General features: G+C 40.3%; 1 protein-coding gene across 18 annotated transcripts in view; it reads right to left on the bottom strand.

The window, feature by feature from the left end:
• The window catches only part of lmo7a (LIM domain 7a), a 48,358-nt gene extending 24,402 nt beyond the window's left edge, over positions 1–23,956 (bottom strand). For 8 of the 18 annotated variants that reach the window (XM_031288719.2, XM_031288951.2, XM_031289023.2 and 5 more), the window contains exons 1-7: positions 23,566–23,948; positions 23,239–23,353; positions 16,978–17,048; positions 15,018–15,087; positions 10,391–10,497; positions 2,459–2,489; positions 807–920 (exon numbers count right to left, since the gene is read on the bottom strand). In XM_031288719.2, coding sequence (XP_031144579.1) covers positions 807–920; positions 2,459–2,489; positions 10,391–10,497; positions 15,018–15,087; positions 16,978–17,048; positions 23,239–23,307 — 462 coding nt within the window. In that variant the 5' untranslated portion in view covers positions 23,308–23,353; positions 23,566–23,948. The other 10 variants (XM_031288876.2, XM_036003979.1, XM_036003981.1 and 7 more) reach the window with 6 other exon arrangements.
• Between the last annotated feature and the right edge of the window lie 480 nt (positions 23,957–24,436).

Raw genomic sequence — 24,436 nt, 5'->3', positions numbered from 1 at the left:
GTCTGTAAGGGGCAATGCATGATGTAATGTAAACAAAAAACCCTTATTGTTTTTACTGCCATCTCTGTCAAAACAAACAGTGCTATCTCCGATGTACTATTGATGACTGTTTACTGCATGAAGACATGTAAACACATAAGCAAGCCCTGGAGCCACTTCAACCAGCGTGGCTACAAACAAGCAAAAACTTGTCAGACACTTTAAAAAGAAAATTATTTTCAGATCTGTAATCCACTGAATCCTACCAAACAATACAAATCCACAAACTAAACCCAGCCTAATCCCACGCCAGTGAACTTGGATTATCATAGCTAAATGTACAAGATGCACGGTAACCAAATGCTATTACTGAAAATCCCTGTAGTCGGTTGAGTTATAGGACTAGGCACACCACCACCTATAAATCTATGTGAAAGCAAAGTGCCAAATTTAACATGAGAACGAGCAGGGGAAGGGAAACGGGCTTCTTCCAAAAAAGAAGCAACTTTTACACGCAAACTATGCGAACTGCGTGACATGCTGTAAACAAGATTAAAATAGCCAAGTCAAGGCATCAGGTCATTTATGATTAACGTAACTTTGGTTTTAGTAGCCAGTAATCTGAGGCCCCTTGGCCTTTAACAGTCATTCTTCTGCACATAGTCAACATACCAGGGAGGATACAGAAATGTTCCGGGCAGCGGGTGTAAAAGAGGATTTCATTCATGCTATTTCTGCTTTTTCACAAGAAAATTAAGCTTTTGTTTCACGACGATACAGATAAAACAGCTCAGAGTGCACAATGGGATAATGATCACCAGTTTTACCTTGTATAGCGCTGTTCCCAATAAGCCCTCAAATGCCTTAAAATTCAGGTAAGGTCCATCGTAGAAACGTTCACACTGAGCTCTTCTACCAAGCCAGTAAATTGTGATCAGTACCTGGAGAGAAGAAAACAAATAGGTTATTACACAAACCATACATGTGGAATATATGTGGGAATTAATAATTAAAGCCAGACAGAATACATCACATTATAGCTATACCTTTACCCTAGCTGATAAATGTTCTGTGCAGTGTTAAAGCAGGTGATTGTTATGATAGTTGCTACACTGACACAAGGTGATATCACCCGGTGCCTTGCTCTGGTTTCCAGGCTTATCCAGAATACTCTGTTGCTGTTTGTGTGTGCATTATCAGGCTGGGCAGGTAAATGTGCTGCACTAAAGCAAACAATCATTGCTACATCAACGATGCTGCTCCCCTATTACACAACACGGTTCAAACTGACATGTCAGCTCTTGGTTTTATATCATGCGGCCGGATGCAGGAAAATAATGTAGGACGATCAAACATAATTAAGCTGCGTTGAGTAAATACTATGCTTCCACTTGATAATCAAAATCAAAATGTATGACTAATATTAAATCTATGGGACAAACATTCCCTCATTTTAGCAATTTAAACATATACATCTCCTACTTTTAGGCAAGAACTTGAAATATATGCCAAATTTTGTCTTGGATTAATGTAAGGATGAACTAATTGATTTTGTGTTATATGTTTAGTGTCTGTATTAGGTAGATCCATAAATAAATCAAATTTAAACAAACTTAAAAATGTGTATAGAGGTGTCCAGGTTTAAGATGCTGACATATAATTGTAATGTCCTTGGTTAGTGTCTGGCTGTGGACCCTGTGGCTGTGCCTGTCATCATCCCCCATCTCTCTCACTTTATTTCCCGTCACAAAAATGCCCCAAAAAAGTGAGTGTAAGCAATAAAGCATGTTATGTTATGTACCCATCACATACTATGTTGTTGTTTTATCACTAAAAGTTACACATCACATTAAATGTCATCTTAACAACGGTACCACATAATGAAGGGACTATACGGTATTAAAGTATAAAATTAAAAGAGTACCCCAAATTTAGCATTGGTGGACTCTCGATGGACAGTTTTTTTTTTATGTATCAAAATTGATGCAGCCGAACCAAAGATATCATATTCATATTTGAAGCATTCTTCTTCCTTGTCAAAACCTGGCGCTTACATTAACCACAATGCAACTTGACCACCGAAAGTTTGGTTGGAGATCTGGGTGTGTGTATGCTAGAAGCGGCTAATGTAGCCTCAAGCAGAGATGAGGAGCTACAGAGGTCTGATAAGAACACTACTTTCTAACTCCACACACCAAGATTTTATTTATTTTTTATCCCTGAGTTAAGTGACATCACTTGAGGCAATTTCTCAGATATTGTACAGAACTCTATATATATATAATTTATTTCCCACATATGTCTGTAGTACTCGCCAACACCTGTAAAAAGACTTTGATGAGTTCCCCTTTAAGGGATTATATTCTTCAATGATACCTGAACAGGACCGAAGCTAAATTAATGTTTTATTATTGCTGAATGACAGGTCAACAGGTCAAGATCATCAGAAAAAAAACATTGCTTATATTTTTCCACTCACATTTTTCAGCCTCCTGTTGGTCTCTTGATGCCTGCGAGAGAAAGAGCAGAAAACAGAGGTGTATGTGTGAGAGAAAATGACAATAAAAGAACAGAGGGCATGCTTGTTGGGTCTCTGTGTTGGGCAGTGAAAGAGCTGGAAAGTGAGAGCACAATCCAGACTACTGCCAGCCCTTCACTCACTCTCACACAGCAACACAAAGGCTGAGAGAAAAACAAACACACATTTCTGGAAAAATATTTGTAAGCCATAAAGTGTTCTATGTGTGTGTGTCTATTTTTACACTAATCACACAACCAAGCAGCTGTAAAAACATCTAGTTAACGTTTAGGTGCACATAAGGGTTTTTTGTTTCCGATTTCAGATAATGATAAACTATTAACTGATTATTTTACATCTGAATATCAAACAGGGTTCTACTGTTGGGGCAACAAAGCCCCACACATGCTACCCAGATCATACAGAAGTGTAGTCATATTTCTGTGGTTTGACAGTTGACCTGGCAATCAGTAGATCACTTTCACAGGATGTCAGCTCATTTTTACTCCTGTGAAACCAAATAAAACTCAGTGTCAACCTTTTTTCTTATGTAAATAATGTACCTTTCACCTAATGTGACTGAAGTATCTATTTAGAGAGGTCAATAAACAGTTAAAAACAGCTACAGTACATACATTAACCATAGCAGTGACAGAGGAAGATACACAGTACAGTTGGCTTCACATCCCATGTGCATGCTGCACATTCCTGCTATCATGTGGTAATGCAATAGTCACACATGCCTCTCTACCCATGAGCACTTGGTTTTCTTACAGCCCCTTCCCAGCATGCAATGTTGCCAATGCTCCTGCTGAGAATGTAATGCATGTATGGCGTAGTCACCTCAGATGACTGCCTGTCAATCAAACATGTTTGGGTTCATATACGTTACTTGGTTCAGGGTGAGGAAACAAACCAAGGATGTATAATTAAACACATCATTTAAATTCATTAAAATCAGGGGACAGAGGAAACAGAGACATGAGCACTGACTGTCCAATATAGCATTCAGTGGTACACATACTGTACTTAAGTACAAATGTGAATCTGTTGCTTTATATTTCTACTTCACTGCATTTCACTACATTACCTTTATCTGACAGCTATAGTTACTTGTCAGATTAAGATTTTACATTAAAAAAACTTTGGATTGTATTATAAAACACAATGAACTGTTAAAGAAGAAAGATCAACTTTCTCAACAGTGTGTGTCATGTTACACCAGAGGCCAACGGTGAAAACTGAAATGGACGGTTGCCAATTTGGCATAATGCAAATTTATAGGCCCAATAAAAGAGGCGGGAGAAAATAATTCCATCTCTTGTGTGGCTTGGAACACAGTTACAAAGTCTAAGATTACAGCAGTGGTAGCCAGATTCAGAAAAAAGTAGCTGTATACCAAAACTGCCACCCCACTGCTTCTCATAATGCTTATTTATGGCTAGTGGTAATAGCTGAACTGAAGGGAAATATATTAAAAGGCTATATTCAGGCCTCCAGAGCCTCAGGACTGTTCAGAAAAATCAGATGAGTGCTCATGTGGTTGAGTATGATCATCAATGTCATCAGAGTCTGAAACACGTTCAGTACAGAGGCTAGGAATAGCTTCTGTGAAGTAGTATTATTAGTTAAAATAATCACATTGGGTCTTTTATACTTAATGGCACAAGGAGAAGGAGGAATTTTATGAACACTCCATTCCGTTCAAATGTGACTATATATTCAATACATACCATGTCAAACAGATGACATTAGGATAAAATGTTGTCTTTTAGAGTGGAAATATTTTGCTAGGTTTGTTTCTTATGTTACAGGTAAAATAAAAGGTCTGGTTTACGAGGTAAAACAGGACACATCAGGGTCTTTAAAGCAGCTGACCCTTATCAGACAATGTATACGTTCTATACAGTAAGTACATAGTGCTCTGACAGGAAACCGTCCGGCTTAACAAATTAACAGGACACTCTCATTACTTCCACCAGCTAGCCATTTCAACCATAAGCCTCAACCTCTGCATGCTTACAGAGACTTTCACATCACCACTCTCTTGCCGAGGTCAAAGGGTGAGAGACATCCTTCTTCTTTAAACTTCCAGGGGAAATGCAAAGATAGAAGAGGCGATTACTTGAAAGTTAGCCACTCACTGTAGGCTAAACCATCATCAACCACGCAGTGCAACACAGGTGGACAACTGCTACATGATCAACATTAGTTGCACAAATAGATACATACATTATTAGAGTCTAATCAAACCCCTACTTATATAATAACTAAACAGGTGTCTATTTTATACATTTTTTATGATCCTGATTGACTTCTATCTTGTCAAACTGTGACAGTATTGCGTGACACTATTGTACCGAAACATACAATTCATTTCATTTGACTTGGAGGAGTTGAAGAGTGTGTTTAGCCAATACAAACCAGAGACACAAAGAAACATATACAATTGAGAAACCATGAGCCACTATTCAAATGTTAGACAAATAACTAAGAACGACTACTTAAAAGTCCACGATCTTTCCAATTCAGTTAATCACTTACCTGTCCTGCAAACGAGGCAAAATGATGTCTCAATCTCTAGCAAGACAAACAGGTGAAAACTGTTCATGGAACGAAGTGAGACCACAGGATGTCTCAATCCATGTACAGCCTCAAACTAGATCAAGGCAGCTCTGCTTCTTTGAGACAATAACATCCAACCAAAAGACAAACAAACCCAGATCCCAAGCCTTAAATGAATGGGTGTGCATGTGTGATCAGGAGCATACCTCTGCAATGAAGATCACTTGCTCTGCAGCATTCAACAACACCACATCTGTCATCCTTCATCTATGTTCTTTTATTCTAATGAAATTCTTTGGATTTAAAGACACACCCAGCCACTCTCATGCATCAGGAGTCTTGAAAAACGTAGACACAAGGCGAGTTTGAATAGAGAAATCAGCTGTGGGTGAGACAGTGTCGGGCATCATTGTGGCGTAGTTATCGGACACACTGCACCCTCTGTGAGCGAGGAAACAGGGTGAGGCTGGCATTTCTCTCTCCAAGTCAACTACGAAGCACAAATGTAACCCTTGTGTTGGCCTTTTCCAGCCAGGGCCGTGTCCATGGTGTAGAAACTTTATTGGCCTTCCACCATCATTGCTCGTTAGGTTTCACAATCTGCCCACAGTTCACACAATACTGCTACAAGTGACGGCAGTGCCATATATAACACCAAGAAACCAGAACGTGCAGTGCCAGCTCCCTTGAACCACACCCGAAATACTAACACACAGGGCACTTTTTTGCACTTCTTCACTCAGGAACATTTAGACTTTGCCACAGTGAGTACTAAACTAATAGCAGTACACACATGGCATGAGGTTCAATGTAAGTTGGTGTTGAATAAATTCTGATAACAGGCTCTGTAGTCAGTCTCCATTTGTCTGGGAAACAGCACATTCCTTCAGGTAGTTCAAACATTTGGTTTGATCTAAAGCCAGGGATGCCATTGCATAATCCAAATCGTGTCACACCACACAACCACTCTTTTATTTATTGTTTAAAAAGGGTAATTGACATTCCTCAAAGGACAACGTATTTTGATGTACCTGCCGATCCAGTGCAGTTTCCTTTGTTTCGGTTTGGTGAGCAGTCAACTCTTGTCAATAATTTGCTTAATCAAACGGCGGCGACAAGTGAGACTTTGGACTCCTCTCAGTGGGGGATATGTTCTTTCAGTTACTGGAGGTCACAGAGCAAAAGCTAGACTCATAGCCATATATTCTAAACTCGCTAAAAAATAAAGCTGCAGATTCAGGACATAATTGTGGGTTCACTTGGTTTAACGTTGTCATTTCATACATTGTTATTATAAAAATATTAACTTTTTTTAATTTTAAGTATCAAAAGTAGATTATGCACAGAGGTACATTGCGAGTATTATGTATTTATATTATATACTGTATATAATATATATATATATATATATATATATATATATTATATACATACTGTATATTACGTTATTTATTAATTTATTATTATTATTATTGATGTTAACATGTAAGCAGCAGGTTAATGTCCGATTTAGGTGAAGCTTATTATACCTCCTTTATATACTGTTGGGTTGCTTAATCTATAACAGAGAATCACTTTTTTTATCAGTAAAATGATATTGACAAAGTAACTAGTATCTATAGCTATCAAATAAATGTGTAAGTGTAGTAAAATGTACAATATTTCCTTCTTAGATATAGTGTATAAAGTATAAAGTGGCAAAAAAAGAAAATTTTAACGTTCAGTGCAAATACTTCAGACATAAATACTGTACTTAAGTAAATGTACTTAGTTACTTTCCAACAGTGCTCATAGCCTTTTCTCCAAGGCATCTGAGTTTTACAACATCTACAGTATATAAGATCAGATATGCTGTAATTCCTCTTAGACTTACTATGATATACAGTAGGTATGGGGGGGGGGGGAAACCTGAGGTTCATGTAGCATTTAGACATTTAAATAAGCTGAATAGGCATGGGAGTCCCTCAGCAACTACAGTCTATTAGTACAGTGTGTAATGTTACAGTATAATGACTTGTGTGCATTCTTGGTTCCACACACTGCAATGTCCACCTTCTAAGGCAGATATCCTGTTTAAGTATGTCTATGACACATGGCACTTGTTAAAACATTCAAAGAGGTCAAGAGAACAGTAATCAGCTGACATTTTTGCCATTAGGGAAATCCTGGCATGTTCTAGCCTTTTTATTTATGTCAACTCAAGAGTTGTGGTCCTCATCCAGCCTCGACTCCATGTTGCTGATTTTCCAAATGGCAGCTAAGGGTCTAAAGGAAGTGACTGAAGTTAAAGAGAGCACTTTCAGATGCCATGAGCCATCTGAAGCACTCCAATGCCCTTAGCCCTCATTTCCTGGGCAGCTGTTAAAAACGGACAGAGTTGGTCTAAAGTAGAAAGTGAATCATATCCTCCAATGAATCAGATTCAGTCTGGTCAGTATTACACCTCTGGGTGTGTGCACTTGGTTATAGTTCAACGACGCGTGGATGACATCCTCCAGAACACATCACTCAACAGCACACAGTCTCTTATCAGTCTGTTCCTCTATTACAACAGTTTGTCATGTTATATGTATATGTTACATATATGACTAATTTTTATATTGTCTTTGTAGCTGCTAAACGTCTTTGTCAGAAAGCAGGTTTCACAACAATGTGAGGCAATAGTGCAACATGCACCCCAGATGGTGGTAAGGCCAATACTACAACAACTGCAAAGCTCAAAGGTCAAAATAGACATCCAATAATCTTTTATGGCTGCCGTGACAACACAGACCAGTACGAATTAAACTGTGTTCTCAGCACACCTTGCTTTAGTCAATATCTGACTCCAGCTTCATGCCAAAAGAAATATACCAGCCTGGTTAATAACTATTATACAAAACTAATACAAAATACAAAACTATGGGGAACCTAATGCACATACAAAAGTTAAAGTTTCACTCTGTTTGTAACTATAACTTTATAAACATGTATAAAAGATAGTAATGAGAAAGAAATAAAAGGCAGCTGATTGCTTTATGTATCAGTGAAGGGGTTTGCTGGAAAAATAGTAGGTGAAATGAAACTTACAGCACCAACAGGATAACAACCTTATTGCTGCTGAAACAGAGAACAGGGAAGCTGAGCAAAGCACCTGTCAGACTGGGTTAAAGGGAGTGAAGGTTGGACACACACCAGGGGCAAAGACAGCTGATAGGGACAACTTTCTCTCTCTCTCTGTGCTTTGCTCTCTCTGGCTCATTTGCAACATAGGCTCTGATAAACAACAGTGAAATGAAACCATTGGTTGCTTGACTGCAGCCTTGTTTGGGATTATTTCCCTATGTTGTGCCATCTCTCTCAGTAGGAGTTATAAATACTGCAGTTGGGGATGAAATGATGCTGCATTTAAGAACAAAAGTGACTAAGAAATCTATTTGAAGAAGAGATTCCCTTTGTACAATTCATCATGACTAACTCGTGTACAAAAACACTCAGCTGGAACAGTCAGAGCAGCTGCAGGTTCATCTAAAAAACTGAGAACCTACAACTGTTGAGTATGTCTGAGGTTAGTAAAACAGTGTGCTGCAATCAAAGACACAAATAACAATGTCTGTCTTTTCTTTTGAATGAACAGACTCCCATATTGGATGATACAGGGATAAAACCACAACCTCAACTGCAAACCTCATTCAAACTTTCACAAGTGCACAAACACACACAGGTGTACTATAAAGACCACATGCAGAGGAGGAATGTACTGGGAGGAGACAACACACTATTAAAAGCTCTTCTTCTGAGTCCGGATACCATTCCAATCAATCCTGCTTGTCAAAGTGACCCCAAGGTCCTAAAAATAGAAACTGAGCCCCCTCCCCCCCCCTCTGACCAAACCCCCGTACACAGACAGACATGGTGGCAAAGAGCTGAGCTACAGTAGACTCAGCTCCGACAGAACAGTGGGACTGGGACATTTAAAGGATTTCATGCAAAAAGTGTTTGAAATCATGTTGTGTCATTTAAGAACTAAAGTTATTTACCTCCAATTTCATGGGAAAAGGTTATGCAAGAGGGAAAATGTCTGATAACGCACAGGTCCATAAAATAATTGTCTCTATATTTATGACACTGAATGAGACATTTAGTGAATCATATTGCTATATCTAAGGGCAGCATATCCTCTGCTGTGGGTAAAGGGTGTGTCTTGATAAAAGGCAGGCAGATTTGTTTATTTAGAGTTCATATTCCAATGTACAGTGCATCTGCCTTGTGTGTTTTTGTGATGGCTGTGGTTTTGACACCATTGTCAGTGTTACTGGATCATGGGAAAAATGTTCCTAGACGTTGTGGCAACATCTTAAAGGAACATCCAAACTGACTTTAATTGCACAACTAAGTGACATAGAGTTGCATAAAGAAACAGAAGCACCACTGGTATGCAGCATTGTGAAAAAGCTCACAACTTCATGACATCATCTTGCATTATTTTGACACCTAAAGTGATGTATTTGTTATTATTTTCCTATCTACTTTAAGTTTAACAACCTGCATGTATTGCTGCTAAAGCACTTTTCTTTGTGCTGTGTCACAGTGGATGGACTGTGCTCAGAGGTCTGCCTTACCTCACTCCCTCCTGAGGGCACACCTGTGTAAAAACTGAACAGGTTGTTCAACATACTGCATACATCTCTGGCTGGCACGCAACTGACAGTAGAGCAACTGTCAGAAACGAAACAACTTTAAACACTGTAGTAGTATCTTGACATTTTTTGTCCCATTCGCTAACTCATGCCCCAACTAAAGTGAACTTCTTTCTGTTCACACTATCAGAAAAACAATGCTTTAAGATGTATAGCCTGTAATTGACTTCCATGACTAATATTGGGTCTTTTCTAGACCTGCACCAAGAAGGAAATCAATTTGATCAGACATGCTGGAGAGCACATGCTCTTTTCTTCTGAGTCAATTGTCATATTTTAAAGAAATACATAGAGCTGTGCTTAAGCAAGTGCTTACCAACACAAGAACACACACACACACACACACACACACACACACACACACACTGAAAATAGTCCTGACCTTTTTTAACTGCAGCTTAAATCATCCCTCACATGAGGAGACACATGCTCTGAAATACAGTATAGTATGAAAGCTACATTTAAATGTCATATATGCTTTTGTGTTCAATGGGACCATAAATAGAAGGTGAGAATTAGTTCAATCAAGGAAGAAACATGAGTTGGACTCAGCTTACAGGAGGACCTAAACTCTGTGAATGGCAAGGACAGGTATCAAAATGTCACAGTAGTATTAATATATTACAATGCTCACAAGATAAGAACTTACTTGACTGTAACTCTTGTGGATAAGTCCTGAAGATCTCCTGGGTGAAAGAGCTGTGCTTCCTTTAGTCCGAGCTTCCCGCAGGCCGTGAGGAAGACGTTAAGGTTGTCCTGGACAAAGAACAAAGCAGGGATGAGGGTTGTCCACCTTCAGAGGCAGAGGCAAAGAATAATCACTCAAGAATTTTCTGGCAGGGACACAGCCTGCAACTCATTGCTTCCAAAGTTCATATCAGCAGAGAACAGAGAGGGACGGGGAGGAGCATGTGTGTAGCAAATAAGAAGTGATCCAGTGCAGAACACACAAACACACATGCAAGGGGGGGGAGAGGCTGCATGACAGGAGCTGAGTGACAGGAGCAAAGCTACCTGTGGGCTGGGTTAGGATGGGGACAAAACCAAAACGAGGAAGTATAACATCAGAGCTTTGCACAAGTCCCACCCAACCGGCCATGCAAGTGCAAAACTGACACACACAGGAGCACAATGCCTACTGCAGTCTCCTTCTCTTCACACCCTGAAACTGTCCCCTCCCTCTCTGCCAAGCCCTTTACTCGAGAATACCTGTGGAATCTGTGGGGCGGTGGAGTATTTTGGAGACATTTCGTTGCTATGAAACATCGGTCGGTGACAGAAACTGAGAAATATTTTTCCTGAAGCAACTCAAGAGGACATGGGAGTGTCCTACACTATGTCAGTCACTTCATATTGCATAAAGTCTATATGTGTGCACATGATTTGCACAGATGTGGAAGTTTAATGCACAATAGCAAAAATAATATATATATATATATATATATATATATATATATATATATATATTTTATCTATAAATATACACACATTTCATGTGTTTCAAAGTAATCTTCAACCTTGAAAACACAATTTCTTTCCGGGGTTATGACTTTTTCCAGTTGTATTTCCAAGTGTCTTGTTTGTAAATCTGCACTTCCCATTGGGACAGATCTAACACATGGCCTCAACATGGGCTGGAATAATTAAGGGGTAGCTAGTTCTATATTTAAATGGCAAACATGCTTATTAGCAAATGGTAGGACAGAGCTGACCTCTCTGTGCAGGAATCCCTTACTAACAGCTTTGCTTGTCCCTGAACGGCACTTTGACGGGCCCTACAGGTCACTGTGGGCCCCTACAGGCCAAGGATCAAACCCCCCAATTCTGTATACAGTCTCTAGGGCCCCCCTTTATTCATTATAACACAGAAGAGATCTTCCCTTCTTCCGCTTTGTCTTGGTAATATACATGATAATGTAATTTTCCAGATTGATACAGAATAGGATTGAGTAACTGACATTAATTACATGGGTTTTGAATTTTAAGCTTTATCTCATACAGACCTTTATCGCTCTCACTTAAAAGGGGTTATTCAATGTGTACAGCATGTACAGTCAGAAATAACAAAGTATACCATCTCGCTATGTGAACGAAAGTGAAAGATAATTTCTGTATCCGCCCCATGATTCAGATCCGCTCCAAAATTGAATGGGTTCCTCCTTAGCCCATGCTATACCCTTCCACCAAGTTTGACAAACAAAACAAACAAACAATGAACCAACAAACAAATGGACAAACACAAACTGGAAACATGACCTCCTTGGTGGAGGTAATAACAAACTTGTCAGTCCTCTCTGGTGGACAAACTAAGCAACTATTTCTATACACTGAAACAACGCAGGCTATAAAAGGCAACTAAGCCTTATTGCGGCAATGTAGATGAAAATCTCACGGAGGACGTTAGGCCCTGATTTTACAAAAACTCACCTTAATGTAATCATGGCCTATATAAAAAAAAATGAATATCACTTATGTAGGTATGAATGCCATTTAACCTCAAAGAGCATTATGAATACAACAAAAGCCCTCCCCCCACCCTAACAACCAGTCCCAGAACCTGCAGAGATAATGATGAAGGAATGTTATGCTGACTTGTGCCTGCACATAATCCTGCTAAATATGCTGAAACCATCCAGCAGCCTCTAATCCTCTCATGCCGACTGTAGGACCCTGATTTAAGCATTTCACACAGAGAGACGGAAAGATTTGACTCATAAGGTGTCTGATTTGGTAAAAAAAAAAAAAAAAGGCTCTCTGTCCATACTGGTCACATTGTGGTCACTCTATTTCTTCCACTGTATTCTTTGTCTAAGATGGGCATGCTCTACAATTACCCTCAACTGACCCTTGGCAATCCTTCAAACACCAAGCAAAGCTATGGTTAAAATATCAGGCTACACATTCAGTCCTGTGAAAATAAACCAAGAAGAATACTTAAAATGCTGCATCTCCTGAAACAGACCCTATAAAATACCCTCCTTTCCCAACAGTCAGATCCAGTCATAACATGCACCCATACATACAAATACACTAACAAAACATGGTCAAATGCCTGTCATTGCACGTATGATTACACAGGCATTTAGATGAGTAAAGACACATTCAGGGTCATGAGACTGTCTGTTTATCTCCTCCCACTTCTACCTCAACTCACCAAGGAGTTGGTGTATGCGGGAACATCCAGCACCATGTCAATTACAGTGTATTTACGGTGGGCAGATGCTGATGGAGTCATCTTTAACTCCCTCCCTCTGGATTCAGACCAGTGGGCCTCAAATCCGGGCCCCCGCTCACGTAGCTAGCCGACCCACCACACAACTTGTTGGCTTCCTGCCCAGCACTGGTAAAAGCAGAACCGGGACCGAACCAGGGTGCCTTGACCTAAACCCACAATTCACTGACTGATCGGCAACAGGCAGAGAAGTGTGCTGACATGGGAAACATTCCCTTGGACATAAGCGAAGCCAAAGAATAGGCCCAGGTCTGAAGCCAATGTTGCTAAATATTCCGAAAAACCAGAGATTTCCGTTTTTTCCCCTTTTTTCCCTCACTGGGCTTTTTATTCCACCAGAGCTGAAGCCTGGTAACGATTTGAGTTCTGAAATCGTTCAGATAGCAAGACTAAAAGGACTATGACATGAAATGTAAATATTTGAGTGTCAATGAGGCATGTTTGCAAAGACATTTGCATTTAGCACAGATTCAAGTGATACTGTATGTACTTTATTTTTAAAAGGCACTAAGAACATTACTCTTGTTCTTTGTCCTTCTTCCACATGCAATGCAACATTTTGGAAGTTAGGCATACTAGAAAAGCAGCATTTTACCAGTTTCTTCTTCCCTGACAACATTCAGGGGAGATGAATAGCATACATGAAGACAAACCCTATGCAATAATCTTTACTATGTGGAGACAAGTGGCTAAACATATACATTTAATGCTTAAATTATTTCACAATTTCAAAGAACACAGCTAAAATCCAATTTGAAAATTTCAAACACTTAATTCCATCACTTAAAGAACAGACACAATACTATTTATAGAGATGAGAGATAGAGGACAATCTTAGCATACTACTTGACTGCTATTCTCACAGCAGAGTGAGAGTAAGTAATGTTTGTTTGGAGAGCTCCCCACTTTTCTCCATGTGGTTGGCAGTAACTGATAGCCGCTGGCCAACTAAGAGCCTTCACATTTGCTGGAGAATTTATGATCAGGTGGTTTCAGGTTTGTGTCCAAGTCTCGGAAATACCACACCAGCGCTACTGATGGAGGAGATACTTTACCTCATTACCTCAGCAGGTGCCCAGCCAGTTAAATTACTAACAGTCCAAAACAAACTGACAGGACATTTGATTTATGTCATAACACAGATATGATGGTACAGTGTTTGGTACAGCAAATACCATGTTTACGGTTTACATCTAGCATGAATGCTAGTCTGTTTCTTCTTCTGCAAACTTGTCATTGTCTTGCCAAACATGTTGCATGTTACTGAGCCCACCGACATACACTCAGACTGGTTGGATTAAGGTTGGGGTTCTCCATAATTCCCCTAGACAGCTGGACTCAATTACTCCCACAAGAGAGAGCTTTGTGAGGGATGGGTTTAAGGTAGGGTTTTCAAACCTCTACTTCCCGAGTACTTGCATGCAGACACTCCCAAAACAACTGAGCCACTGTGGCCCAGAAGGCCTCTGCCACAAGCTGCTTCAATTTGAAGACATTGCCAGGCCTAAAAAGGTGAAGAAGTTGAGAAACACTGGTTCAATAACAGGTTATTACGTAAACCAAACTCTGCCCCCTTCTGACCTCCCGTCACTCAATCAAAAACCTAATTATATACCAGTACAAAGACTTTTTGTCTTAAATGACTTTGATTGAACGCAGCCTCAAGCATGGCAGACATCATATTTAGGGTGCACTCAAATGCGGCTAGTGGCCTTTCAAGCAGCACCACGTTAACTAACTTATTAGTGTGGATGGTTATGAGGAGCGACAAGTTACTGAGGCAAACACCTCTCTCTCATTGGCAGCCATGCCTCAGACCTGTCACCAGCTGGCTCGACTGCTGCACCTTGTATTGCTTCCTCACATCTTAACACATACTCAACACAACAACGACATGTTTACAACAGTAATAACATGACACAAAAAAAGAAAAAGAAAAGGAGGAGCTGTTGAGGTTATGTGTTAAGATATATTTTACATGTAACAAAATGTACATGCAATGTCCTATGTCCCACATTTAAGCTGAATAAAAAAAGAGACTTACCAGTCCAGCAATAGGTGTGGGCAGTCTGTTAACCCTCTTGATGATACCAGGCTTGATCTTGTTGATCAGACTGCGAGCAAAAGAAAGAGAGAGAGAATATTAGGGAAAGGAAGATGGTAAGTGAAAGCACTTGGTCATTGGCTAGGCTGGTCTAATTAAAAAGAAATGAAAAAAAGTGTTGCAAAGTCTTGGTGTTGTGTGTTTACGACTTTGTTTAATGGTGGCCACCTGGTTTCAGTTTAGAAAATGGTTAGTGCTGCACCATGATGTAAACACACTCCTAAAACATACCCTATTCTACTGGAACAACCCCAAACAAACCTGGAATCACCACATATCAGCTCAGAAAAACAGTAATGTTTTTTGATAGATGATGATGCATTTATTCAAAGGGTCTTAAAAAGGGAAGGTAGAAATTCCCCAAATAATACAAACATGCCACAGTGTAAAAAAAATACTCTGTTGTGCAGGTCTTGCGTTCACATTGCATACTTTATGTATACTCGGAGTAGGGCTGCAATTGATTGATTAATTGATTATCCAAATTGTTGCAGATTGAACGACTACATTCTCACATATATTAATGGATGGATGGATGCGCAAACAAGTAAACAGCATTTAATGTCGTAATTGGTCAAGCTAATATTAACTTTTAATATTAAAGTTTTTTATACTGTTAGGTATATAAATTGGTCATATGTATTGCATGTAAAATCTTTATCCGCAGATAAAAAAACAGCGTTGTGCAAGCTCAACATGAGACTAAATGAGTTAAGGTGTTTGCACTGAGTATCTTCTGCTCTCTCAGCAGACAGACTGGGTGGATGGGATGGGGGGTTTGAGAATAGGTTGACAATAGATGCAGAGAAAGAATGCAAAAGGAATGTGAATTTAAGTTACTCATTTAGCGGTGAAACAATAGAAAGCGGTAATATTTCATCAGATAACACATTGCAACTTAAGTAGGATGTAATCATGTGTGTGACCCACACTAAACATTCCCTTCCAAGCAGTTGTGATAACCACAACACAATGGGAATGGAGGCTGAGTTTCTAAGTGAAAGCGATTTAATCTCTGTCTTCCTCTTCCTCACGCTGTGAAAACGTGGACAGATTCCTGAATGAAAGTGTCTCTGTTGTTGAGCAAACAGTGGAGTCAGGCTCAAATCAGCAGAACGATGGGCTTCTTCTTTGAAACGATACCAATAGAGGTTTGGAAGATTCTGCATGGGCTGCTGGCAATTACAGCTTCCTGCTTATTCGTGCAAATCACATAACTGTGTCCATCAACCAGGGCTGCCTACATAGACATGTATAAAAGGGACATAATGCACACACGCACTCTCACACTCTCACACTCTCTCACTCTCTCACACTCTCTCTCTCACACACACACACACACACACACACACACACACACACACACACACACACACACCACAAGTCCTAAATGAGCAGTTGGTGAATCAATGCAAAAGCCAATTCTAAATAAATTTGTTCCTCTATCTCATCAAAACTCTTGATGCATCCGGGCTAATGAGAAAGCAGGGTGCCCTGGCTCTCCGATGTGGTTTCAGCTGGAGGCTTACCATTCACTACACGGCTTCTCACAGCTCTCATTAAAGTAAAGGATGGCACTCTGCCCATCCACAGATCTATAACATCTGTCAAACAGGCAACCCAACTCCTCTTGAAATAGATCACACTTCATATTCTCAAGACCACAGAGGGCAGATCTGACACTGGAAACATCAAATAACTACACAATACGACCTCTATTGTGCTGTCTGGAAACACTGGCTCACTTTATGTGGCTGACAAACAAACAGTGACCCGGCAGGGGGTCTGGCTGGGAAATATCAGTAACACTTACATTGGAGCGCAGACCTGGAGGAGAGCAGAGGGCTTCCATATGAATAAGTGGCTTAAGAGAGGTGCCTGGGAACAGCACAGTACTTACTCACACAACAGAACCCCATTCTCCAGCGCTGATCGGAAGTCGTCGCTCCCAAATGTTTTCTTGGTTACTGCCTGGAAAAAAGGGATACAAAAACAGTGAGCAAAATAGCGAGAAGGGTTGGGTGCGGAGAGGAGGCGGGGGTTAGTGTGTGTGTGGTGGAGTGGGGAGGTTGGAGAAGAAAGGTAGGATGTTGAGAACAGTAGCAGAGGAAGTCAGAGGTATTTCCTCCAGAGTTCCTACAGTGTCTGTGGGACAGAGTTGAGCAGAGTTCGTCAGGTATTCCCCAGGGGCTCTCAAGTGGCTCCATTCCTCTCACTTTAATGCTAACAGCCACTGGTAAACTGGAGAGCTGTGCTAAAACTGTGCTGGAGCCAGGCTGCCCAAGCCACAAGGCTATGGGAGCATCTGGAGCGCTGGAGGGACACAGCGCTGTGTTATAGCCTCATGCCTTTCCCATGATCTCAAACCACCACTGCACGAACACCAAGAGTCATTATGCAGAAAAACATACACACACTGCATGTGTGACGTCCAGCTTACACACTTAAACAAATGCACATATACAGTAGACACACAGAAACAAACCTCCTCATCTGTAGCTTTTTTACATCCACAATTTGTAGCATTTCATATATGCAATCTGTATTTCCTCAAAAAGGCAACACTGGTATGTTTTTTAAAGTTTTCATGTCAAACCGTGTTATGGGATATCAAATGCATGTTGATGGCCACACCTTAACAGAGCTTCCTGTTCTGTTTTGCTGGAATGTTTCCACCATCAACGTCTTAAACAATCAGTACCCAAGCTACTAAATCCAACACCTTCCATAACCTTAGAAAGCAATTAGAGTGCATACTACTACTAATTCTGCACAATCCTCTATATTTATTATTTTAGAAAATGTTGTTGTCTATGTGTATAGACATGAATACATGGATACATGTTGCATTCTAGTAAATGCAGTACTTCATGAGTAAATAGCAAAAATGCTCAAAAATGCTTTGTACTGCTCTAGAAAACTTTCTGAAACATCCTGGATCCGTATCAAACACTAATCACTTGGCCCATGGCCTAACTCTCCAACATATTTCATTTAAACCAGCTTTTGAGATATCCTGCGTAATGATCCCAGTAAAAGAAACAAACTGGGAGGACTGGCAGCCACATTGTTGCAGAATTAGTTTCATAACAGTCGCTAATTATTAATAGTATTGGAACTGACTGCATGGAAATGCATTACTTAACATTACCAATAGGGCAGAGGAACACACATATTATACTGTAAGTACCCAGTAAGCTAAGACAGCTTGCCATTAACCAAAGCGCATACACAAGCACACACTTATGCACAAGGCAAAACAAGTCGAATGGGTCTCACAAACCAAATTGGTCGGATGTGCCGTTTTCCTTTCAAGGAAAAGGGACCAAAGCTGGAACAATTACTGGCATAGCTAAGCACAGGCCATCATTTTGTGGAGGGCAGGAGAAACCAGAACAATTAGATAGACTGCCTAGAGGACACTGTTATTATTTCACACAAAGTTATGTTACACCTCAGACCGCACCCTGGGTAACCTGAGATAGCCTTAAATACCCATCATGCCAAAAGAATTAGACCATGTTGTAACAGATGAATAACGCACACTGCGATCAAGCTATTGTTGGGAAATACTTGTTTTGTTTACAAAACATAATGGGATCTTGGCCTACTCCTCCTTCATTGACAAAAATAAAATCATAACCAGACACTGAAAAACAATAAACAGGAACACAGACAGGCAAAGCTGCAAACATATTCACACACACAGAAAACAAACTTTACAGTATAGTGTATAAACAGTCAGGTGCTGCAGTTGGCATATGAAATCCTGACCCCTGCTGTTCTGTATGTGGGGGCAACAGCTAGGATTCATGTATGCAAACAAACAATGCACATGGAAAGAGCACAATCACTTAGATTACATCTATATTGGTGCTGGCTTAAGATGTTTGATAAGAAAATGTGTAAGAAAAAACATCAAAGTAACAAAGAAACAAAATGAAGGTGATAATTAAGATATTATCTCCTAGTTGACGTGTGGAAGGTGGGACCCACCCTAGCACTGAAGCTTGCACTAAGCCGGCTGTAACAGAATAGTTTTCTCCTCTCTATCATCATCATTAGAGGTATTAACTCCCCTTAGATCCAGCCTGCTGTGCCCTCTCTCTCCAGTTGAACCCACCATGTGGGATAACAACTCTAATCTGCAACAACATACTGCTACTCTGATTTAACACGGGCGATTTAAAGCAGGAGCAGAAATTTCAAAAACAGCTTGCCTTCCTGCAAAACCAAACCGTCGCTCCCCTTAAGAATGTACTGCTAAACATGTTGAAGAACTGGGTCTTGTTATGACTTTTCCCCCCCCGGCATTAAAAGATAGAATGTGGTATTCAGAATTCATTACGGGCTCTTAAAGTTAAAAAAATTATTCAAATTCAAATTATTATTATTGCAGTGAACCAAGAATTCTGTCTCGGTAGAACAAAACCGATCAGAGGATTTGAGTAGTCTTTGGTCTGGGTCTGTGACCACAGCTATTGTTTATTCATGCAGGGCACTGAGGCAAACCAGTATTCAAGTATCCCCCCCCCCTTCCACTAATTGTTCCTGAAACATTTTTGCAGAGGACAGGGGCATGGGTCATCAGAGGGCAACTGGGACCTTCTGCAAATATTTCAGGGATCTGACTCAAGGAAAATATACCACTGTAGAAGCAATCAGTATCAACCCCATCAGCATATCAGAAAAATAGAACTAACTACATCAGCATGTAACTGTGAGTGAATGGCTTCTTGTGTGAGGTCCTGCTTCACGTGAGTACATCTGAATGCATGTGTCCTAGTTTCTAATTGCTCTTTATCTAAACAGTCAAAAAACCCAAAGGGCGCTACAGTGAGGTGACTAATGATCCGGTCCGGTCACACAGCTCAAGGTATGATAAAACAACACAGAAACATTGGTCACAAAAGGCCGTTCATGAGTATTGGCTGCAGGACCACCATAAGTTACTAGAAATAGATAAGTGGGGAAAAAAACTATACAAATTCAAGGAAAGAGGAAACTTTGTCTGGTTCCTGCTTCTCAAACATGTAGAATTGCTACTTTCCTCTGTTTTATTTCATTGCAAATTGAATATCTTTGAGTTTTGGACTGTTGATAGAACAATCTAAAGATTTTACCATGGGCTCTGGGTTATTAAAATGGGCACATCGCACTATTTTCTGACATTTTATGGACAAAAACAATCAATTGTGAGAATATATTCAGCAGATTGATTGAAAATGAAAATAATAAATTCAAGCAATGTCAACTGCCAATGTGGCATTGTGTTACATTGTTTCCCCCAAAACATACACCAAAACCACAAGGATGTTTGGAGTTGCTTCAGCAACAACAAGATGAAGATAAGTAACAACACTACAAGAAATCCATCGGATCGTGTTACCTTTGATTGGCTGCTTTGTTCCAGAGTATGTGAGGAACACAATGCAGTTCTTTTCAACCAGCCACACACAAACGCAGGGGAGTAAAACCAAAACCAGAGCTGAAATCCTATACAGATTATGGCCTGGGTTACTACATGACCTTAAAGCAAATCAATGGCTGTAGTGAAGCCCTACCTAAAACCTGTTTAAAGAGGTATTCTAAGTATTTTGGGTAACACCTTCCTGAGTGGCTCTTTGAGAAAATATTCTTGTCCATTAGAACCTTAAACCTAAATTGTGTAATTTTTTGAGTTGATTCTTAGCAAAAACCCTTGTTTTTTCACAAATATGTGCTCATTCATGTGTAATTACTTCAACCAACTAATCAAAATATTCTCGTAAGCATAGAATCTGACATTCAGAATCGTTCAGAATACATATGAGCGACTCGCTCGAATGACGGCAGCCATGTAGGGCCTCCATCTTTAAAATACATTAGCCAAAGAGGGACATACCTCCGCATTTCGCCCTCTTACACCTATTGGCACCGTGACGAATGCAAGGGGGAGATTACTCGCCAGGGAAGCGAAAAAGAGAATTAAAACAACAACGCGACAGGCAAAGCAACAACACCAAAGTTAATATTGGAGTGGCTAGAACAGCTGCGTGTAAACGATGGAGAGAGCTAATTTCGGGTTCAGCCACCGTAGGAGGAAGGGCTAGAAAGTAATATTCAGTTGGTTGTCATATACAATTTCACCGCTAGATGGGAGAAATTCTTACACAATGTAGCTTTAACAAAAGAAAAACTAGCATGACATGTCTGACACTGCTGCACTATGCTTGTGATGTATTAATACAACAAGCTATATTTGCTAAAACCATCAGTGAAACCATAAAAAGCACTGGAACAGATTGGATCTATTAAATAAGCATTGATTAGATTACTAACAAGCAAACTAACTTAGTTATTACTCATAACAGACTGTTTGTGTTTACAGGGGGGCATATGCATGACCTTCTGACCTGTAAGTTGCATAAACGCTGCCACTTGTTCTCAATCGTCAAAACATTCACACTTATGGCCTTTCTATTCAATTAACAAGGACTTCTATTATTCTACTCAGCCCTGTGGTTGTAGGACACAGCGACCTGTGCTGACAGCAGGCCAGCTCTGAGGGGACTATGATCACAGCCATGGCAGCTAATGCCGGAATGTGTCCATGTGACAGGCTCCAGACCATTTCTTCTAGTTTTTAACAATACCACCAACCTCGCCATGCACACATGCCTCTGTTTAAAGTGCTATGAAGCCAAGCAGCTTGTTAATCATTCAGTGGCAGAATCCAATAGCCACAAAACTTGGTCTTTGAGGGGAAAGTGTTTGTCTCGTGCCAGAACTTGGTCTCTGATTGCTATTGTATTTCCCCTGCGGCTAAACCTCTCATACCCACACTGTAAATATACTCGTAGCATGGCCGGTACCTTTACCTATTCAACTTGTTCAGCTTCCTGCTCTCTCTCACTAATCTTCCTGACCCTGCCTGAGATCATGCCCCCACCACCGTCTACGAGGTAAGCCACTACAATGGGCCAGTGTGCAAGTGGGAGAGACACTGATGTCACATCAGAAGAATTCAGATTCACCCCTCATGAAATTAGAACAATATTTGTTTAGTTACAGCCGTGCAGCAGCTCCACGCCACCCTGCTGGGAAGAGAATTTGCGAGATGGGGAAACATAATTTTACCCGCTTGTAAAAAGAAAAGAAGGAATGAGAGTCTGGCTGGAGGTTGGATGGAAACTTTAAATAATTTGTCATTTTGGAAATAAAAAGGGCTGGTGGATAGGTTTTTGTTGAGTTGGTAGCTGTTTTGCATATTGCTTACCGGGTACATTATGACCATAAAAATAAAATGTTCTGCCTCAAAAAAGGAATCACCTGTTGAAACCTCTACTACTATTACATATTGTTAAGAAATTGTCATAAACATCACAGAAGCCATAGCGTGTGATTCCTTTTTTAAGTTTTTGATTAATTACCGACATCTGAAATAGCAATATGAATATGCTGTGTATGGCTACAAGTATTACATTTTATAGCAAGTGTCATAAGCAAGGTGGAAACCTCAAACCCAGTCAATTTATCTGTTCTAATCTGGGTTGATCTGTGGTTAGAGTAGGTGTGTGGTAAAATAGATCGTTTTTCTTAATTGCTATGGTGATTTTCTCTTCACTACAGTACATGCTTGAAACTGTAGCCTCAAATAAACCCTGGGAAACAAACTGATAAGCAGGTACAGGCAAGATCCAACAAAGGAAGCAGCAAGCAAACAATAATGATGAATGCGGTCAAATCAATGTACCTCTATTCTCAGGCGGATAAGACAGAGGGCATGGCTAATGCTTGGATGATTTCTAGTGGCTGAAATAATAGACTTGATTCTATTTTACCAGTTACCTGAGACATGACGTCAAGGGTGACACATGCCTCCATGCATCTGTTGCCAGACTACTATTATCTGAAACTTTGGGGTAAGCAGCTGAGTGAAACCCAAGCAACATACTTCGAAATCAGGTATGTATTGGAAAGTAAAACTCAGCTTTACACCTGAATAGGCTCATGTCAGGTCTCATAGTAGCCAAACACTATCATACTGTATATGAGGGTAAAATCCTTCCTGAATTGCAATATGGTGATCACAAGCAGTTGCCAATTTGATTACACCTTATGATTTCCAATAGTTTTGTCAGTTATTGTAAAGAAAGGTGTTGAGATAGTTTCCACTCACCTCAATCCATCTCTGCGCCTCCAAGTAGGCTTCGTCGTAGCTGACAGTGGACTGCTGACGCCACTCCATCACAAACACGTATTATCCGAGCTGCACTGGCGGGCCAAATCGCTTCCTAGTGGCCCGCATTTAAAGTCCAGCGACATAAAATGTGGGCCAGTCCAAACAAGCAGACACAATAAAACGCACTCAAAACTCGTCAAGCAGTATCTAGAGCATCACAGCTGAACGTGTAATCACACTACTCATCCAGGAAAAATGCCTCTTATTGTTCATTTCCAACAGCTCATCCCTGAATGCAAGGTGTAACAGTTATGCATTGCTTACCTGTTCTTTCATCCGACACACCTGTGGTTGGTTTCTTTGGGCTATTTTCACACTATGCACGCAGCTATGCAGCAGTCTAACGAGTCTTCTTAAGTCCGACCCGTGTTCACCTCGTCTGGTAGAGGCACTGACAGGATTCTCTTCTCATGAAGTTTAAGCTGCATTAGGCTGTGGCAGGAGAGTTTCCAAAGTGGGGTCCGAGGACCACCCACAGGTCCTTTGAGCGGCTTCCAGGTGAAACAAGTTGGCTGATATTTCCCTCTGAAGATTATTTTGATCCCAGGTTTTCACTGCTGCCCGTACAGTCTACACTGGATCATAACCAGCTACAACATATTCTCACTTTACAGTTCCTCAGGTCAAAATAGTATTAAATATGTGGGCTGCTGAGTGGCAACTGTTTAACCAAATGTTAAAAAAAAAGTTTGCGTCCCTGGATAAACTCCTCTACTTTAAGGAGTTCGACTCTCTTGTTAAACAAATATCTTTCCTGCAACGCCACCCAGCGGCGGTTAAGGTGCAATGCAGGACCTGGAAAACAACTGACTTAGTGAAAAATGTAACTCCATCAATTGGTAAGTGACTAACCTAACCCTTAACCCTAAGAGATATTACTGATACAATTTTGAATGTACTTCTGCTTCTAATGGAGTACATTTTCTATATTAGTATTTTTACTTTCCCTAAAAGAATCAGAGTACTTCTTTCACAACTGTCTAAGGAGTAGCCTCTGAAGAAGTCCACCTTTGGTGAGCACACGTGGTTGGTTTTGACTGAATATAACAAAGAAATCATGAGCAGTTTGCAAAAGTGCACCTTTTCTGTAAAATGTAAAAAAAAAAAAACCTCATCAGGTGTATGGGCCCAATAT

Source organism: Sander lucioperca, chromosome 8, assembly GCF_008315115.2.
Source record: "Sander lucioperca isolate FBNREF2018 chromosome 8, SLUC_FBN_1.2, whole genome shotgun sequence".
Taxonomy (NCBI): domain Eukaryota; kingdom Metazoa; phylum Chordata; class Actinopteri; order Perciformes; family Percidae; genus Sander; species Sander lucioperca.
This window is presented reverse-complemented; position numbering and strand designations above follow the sequence as displayed.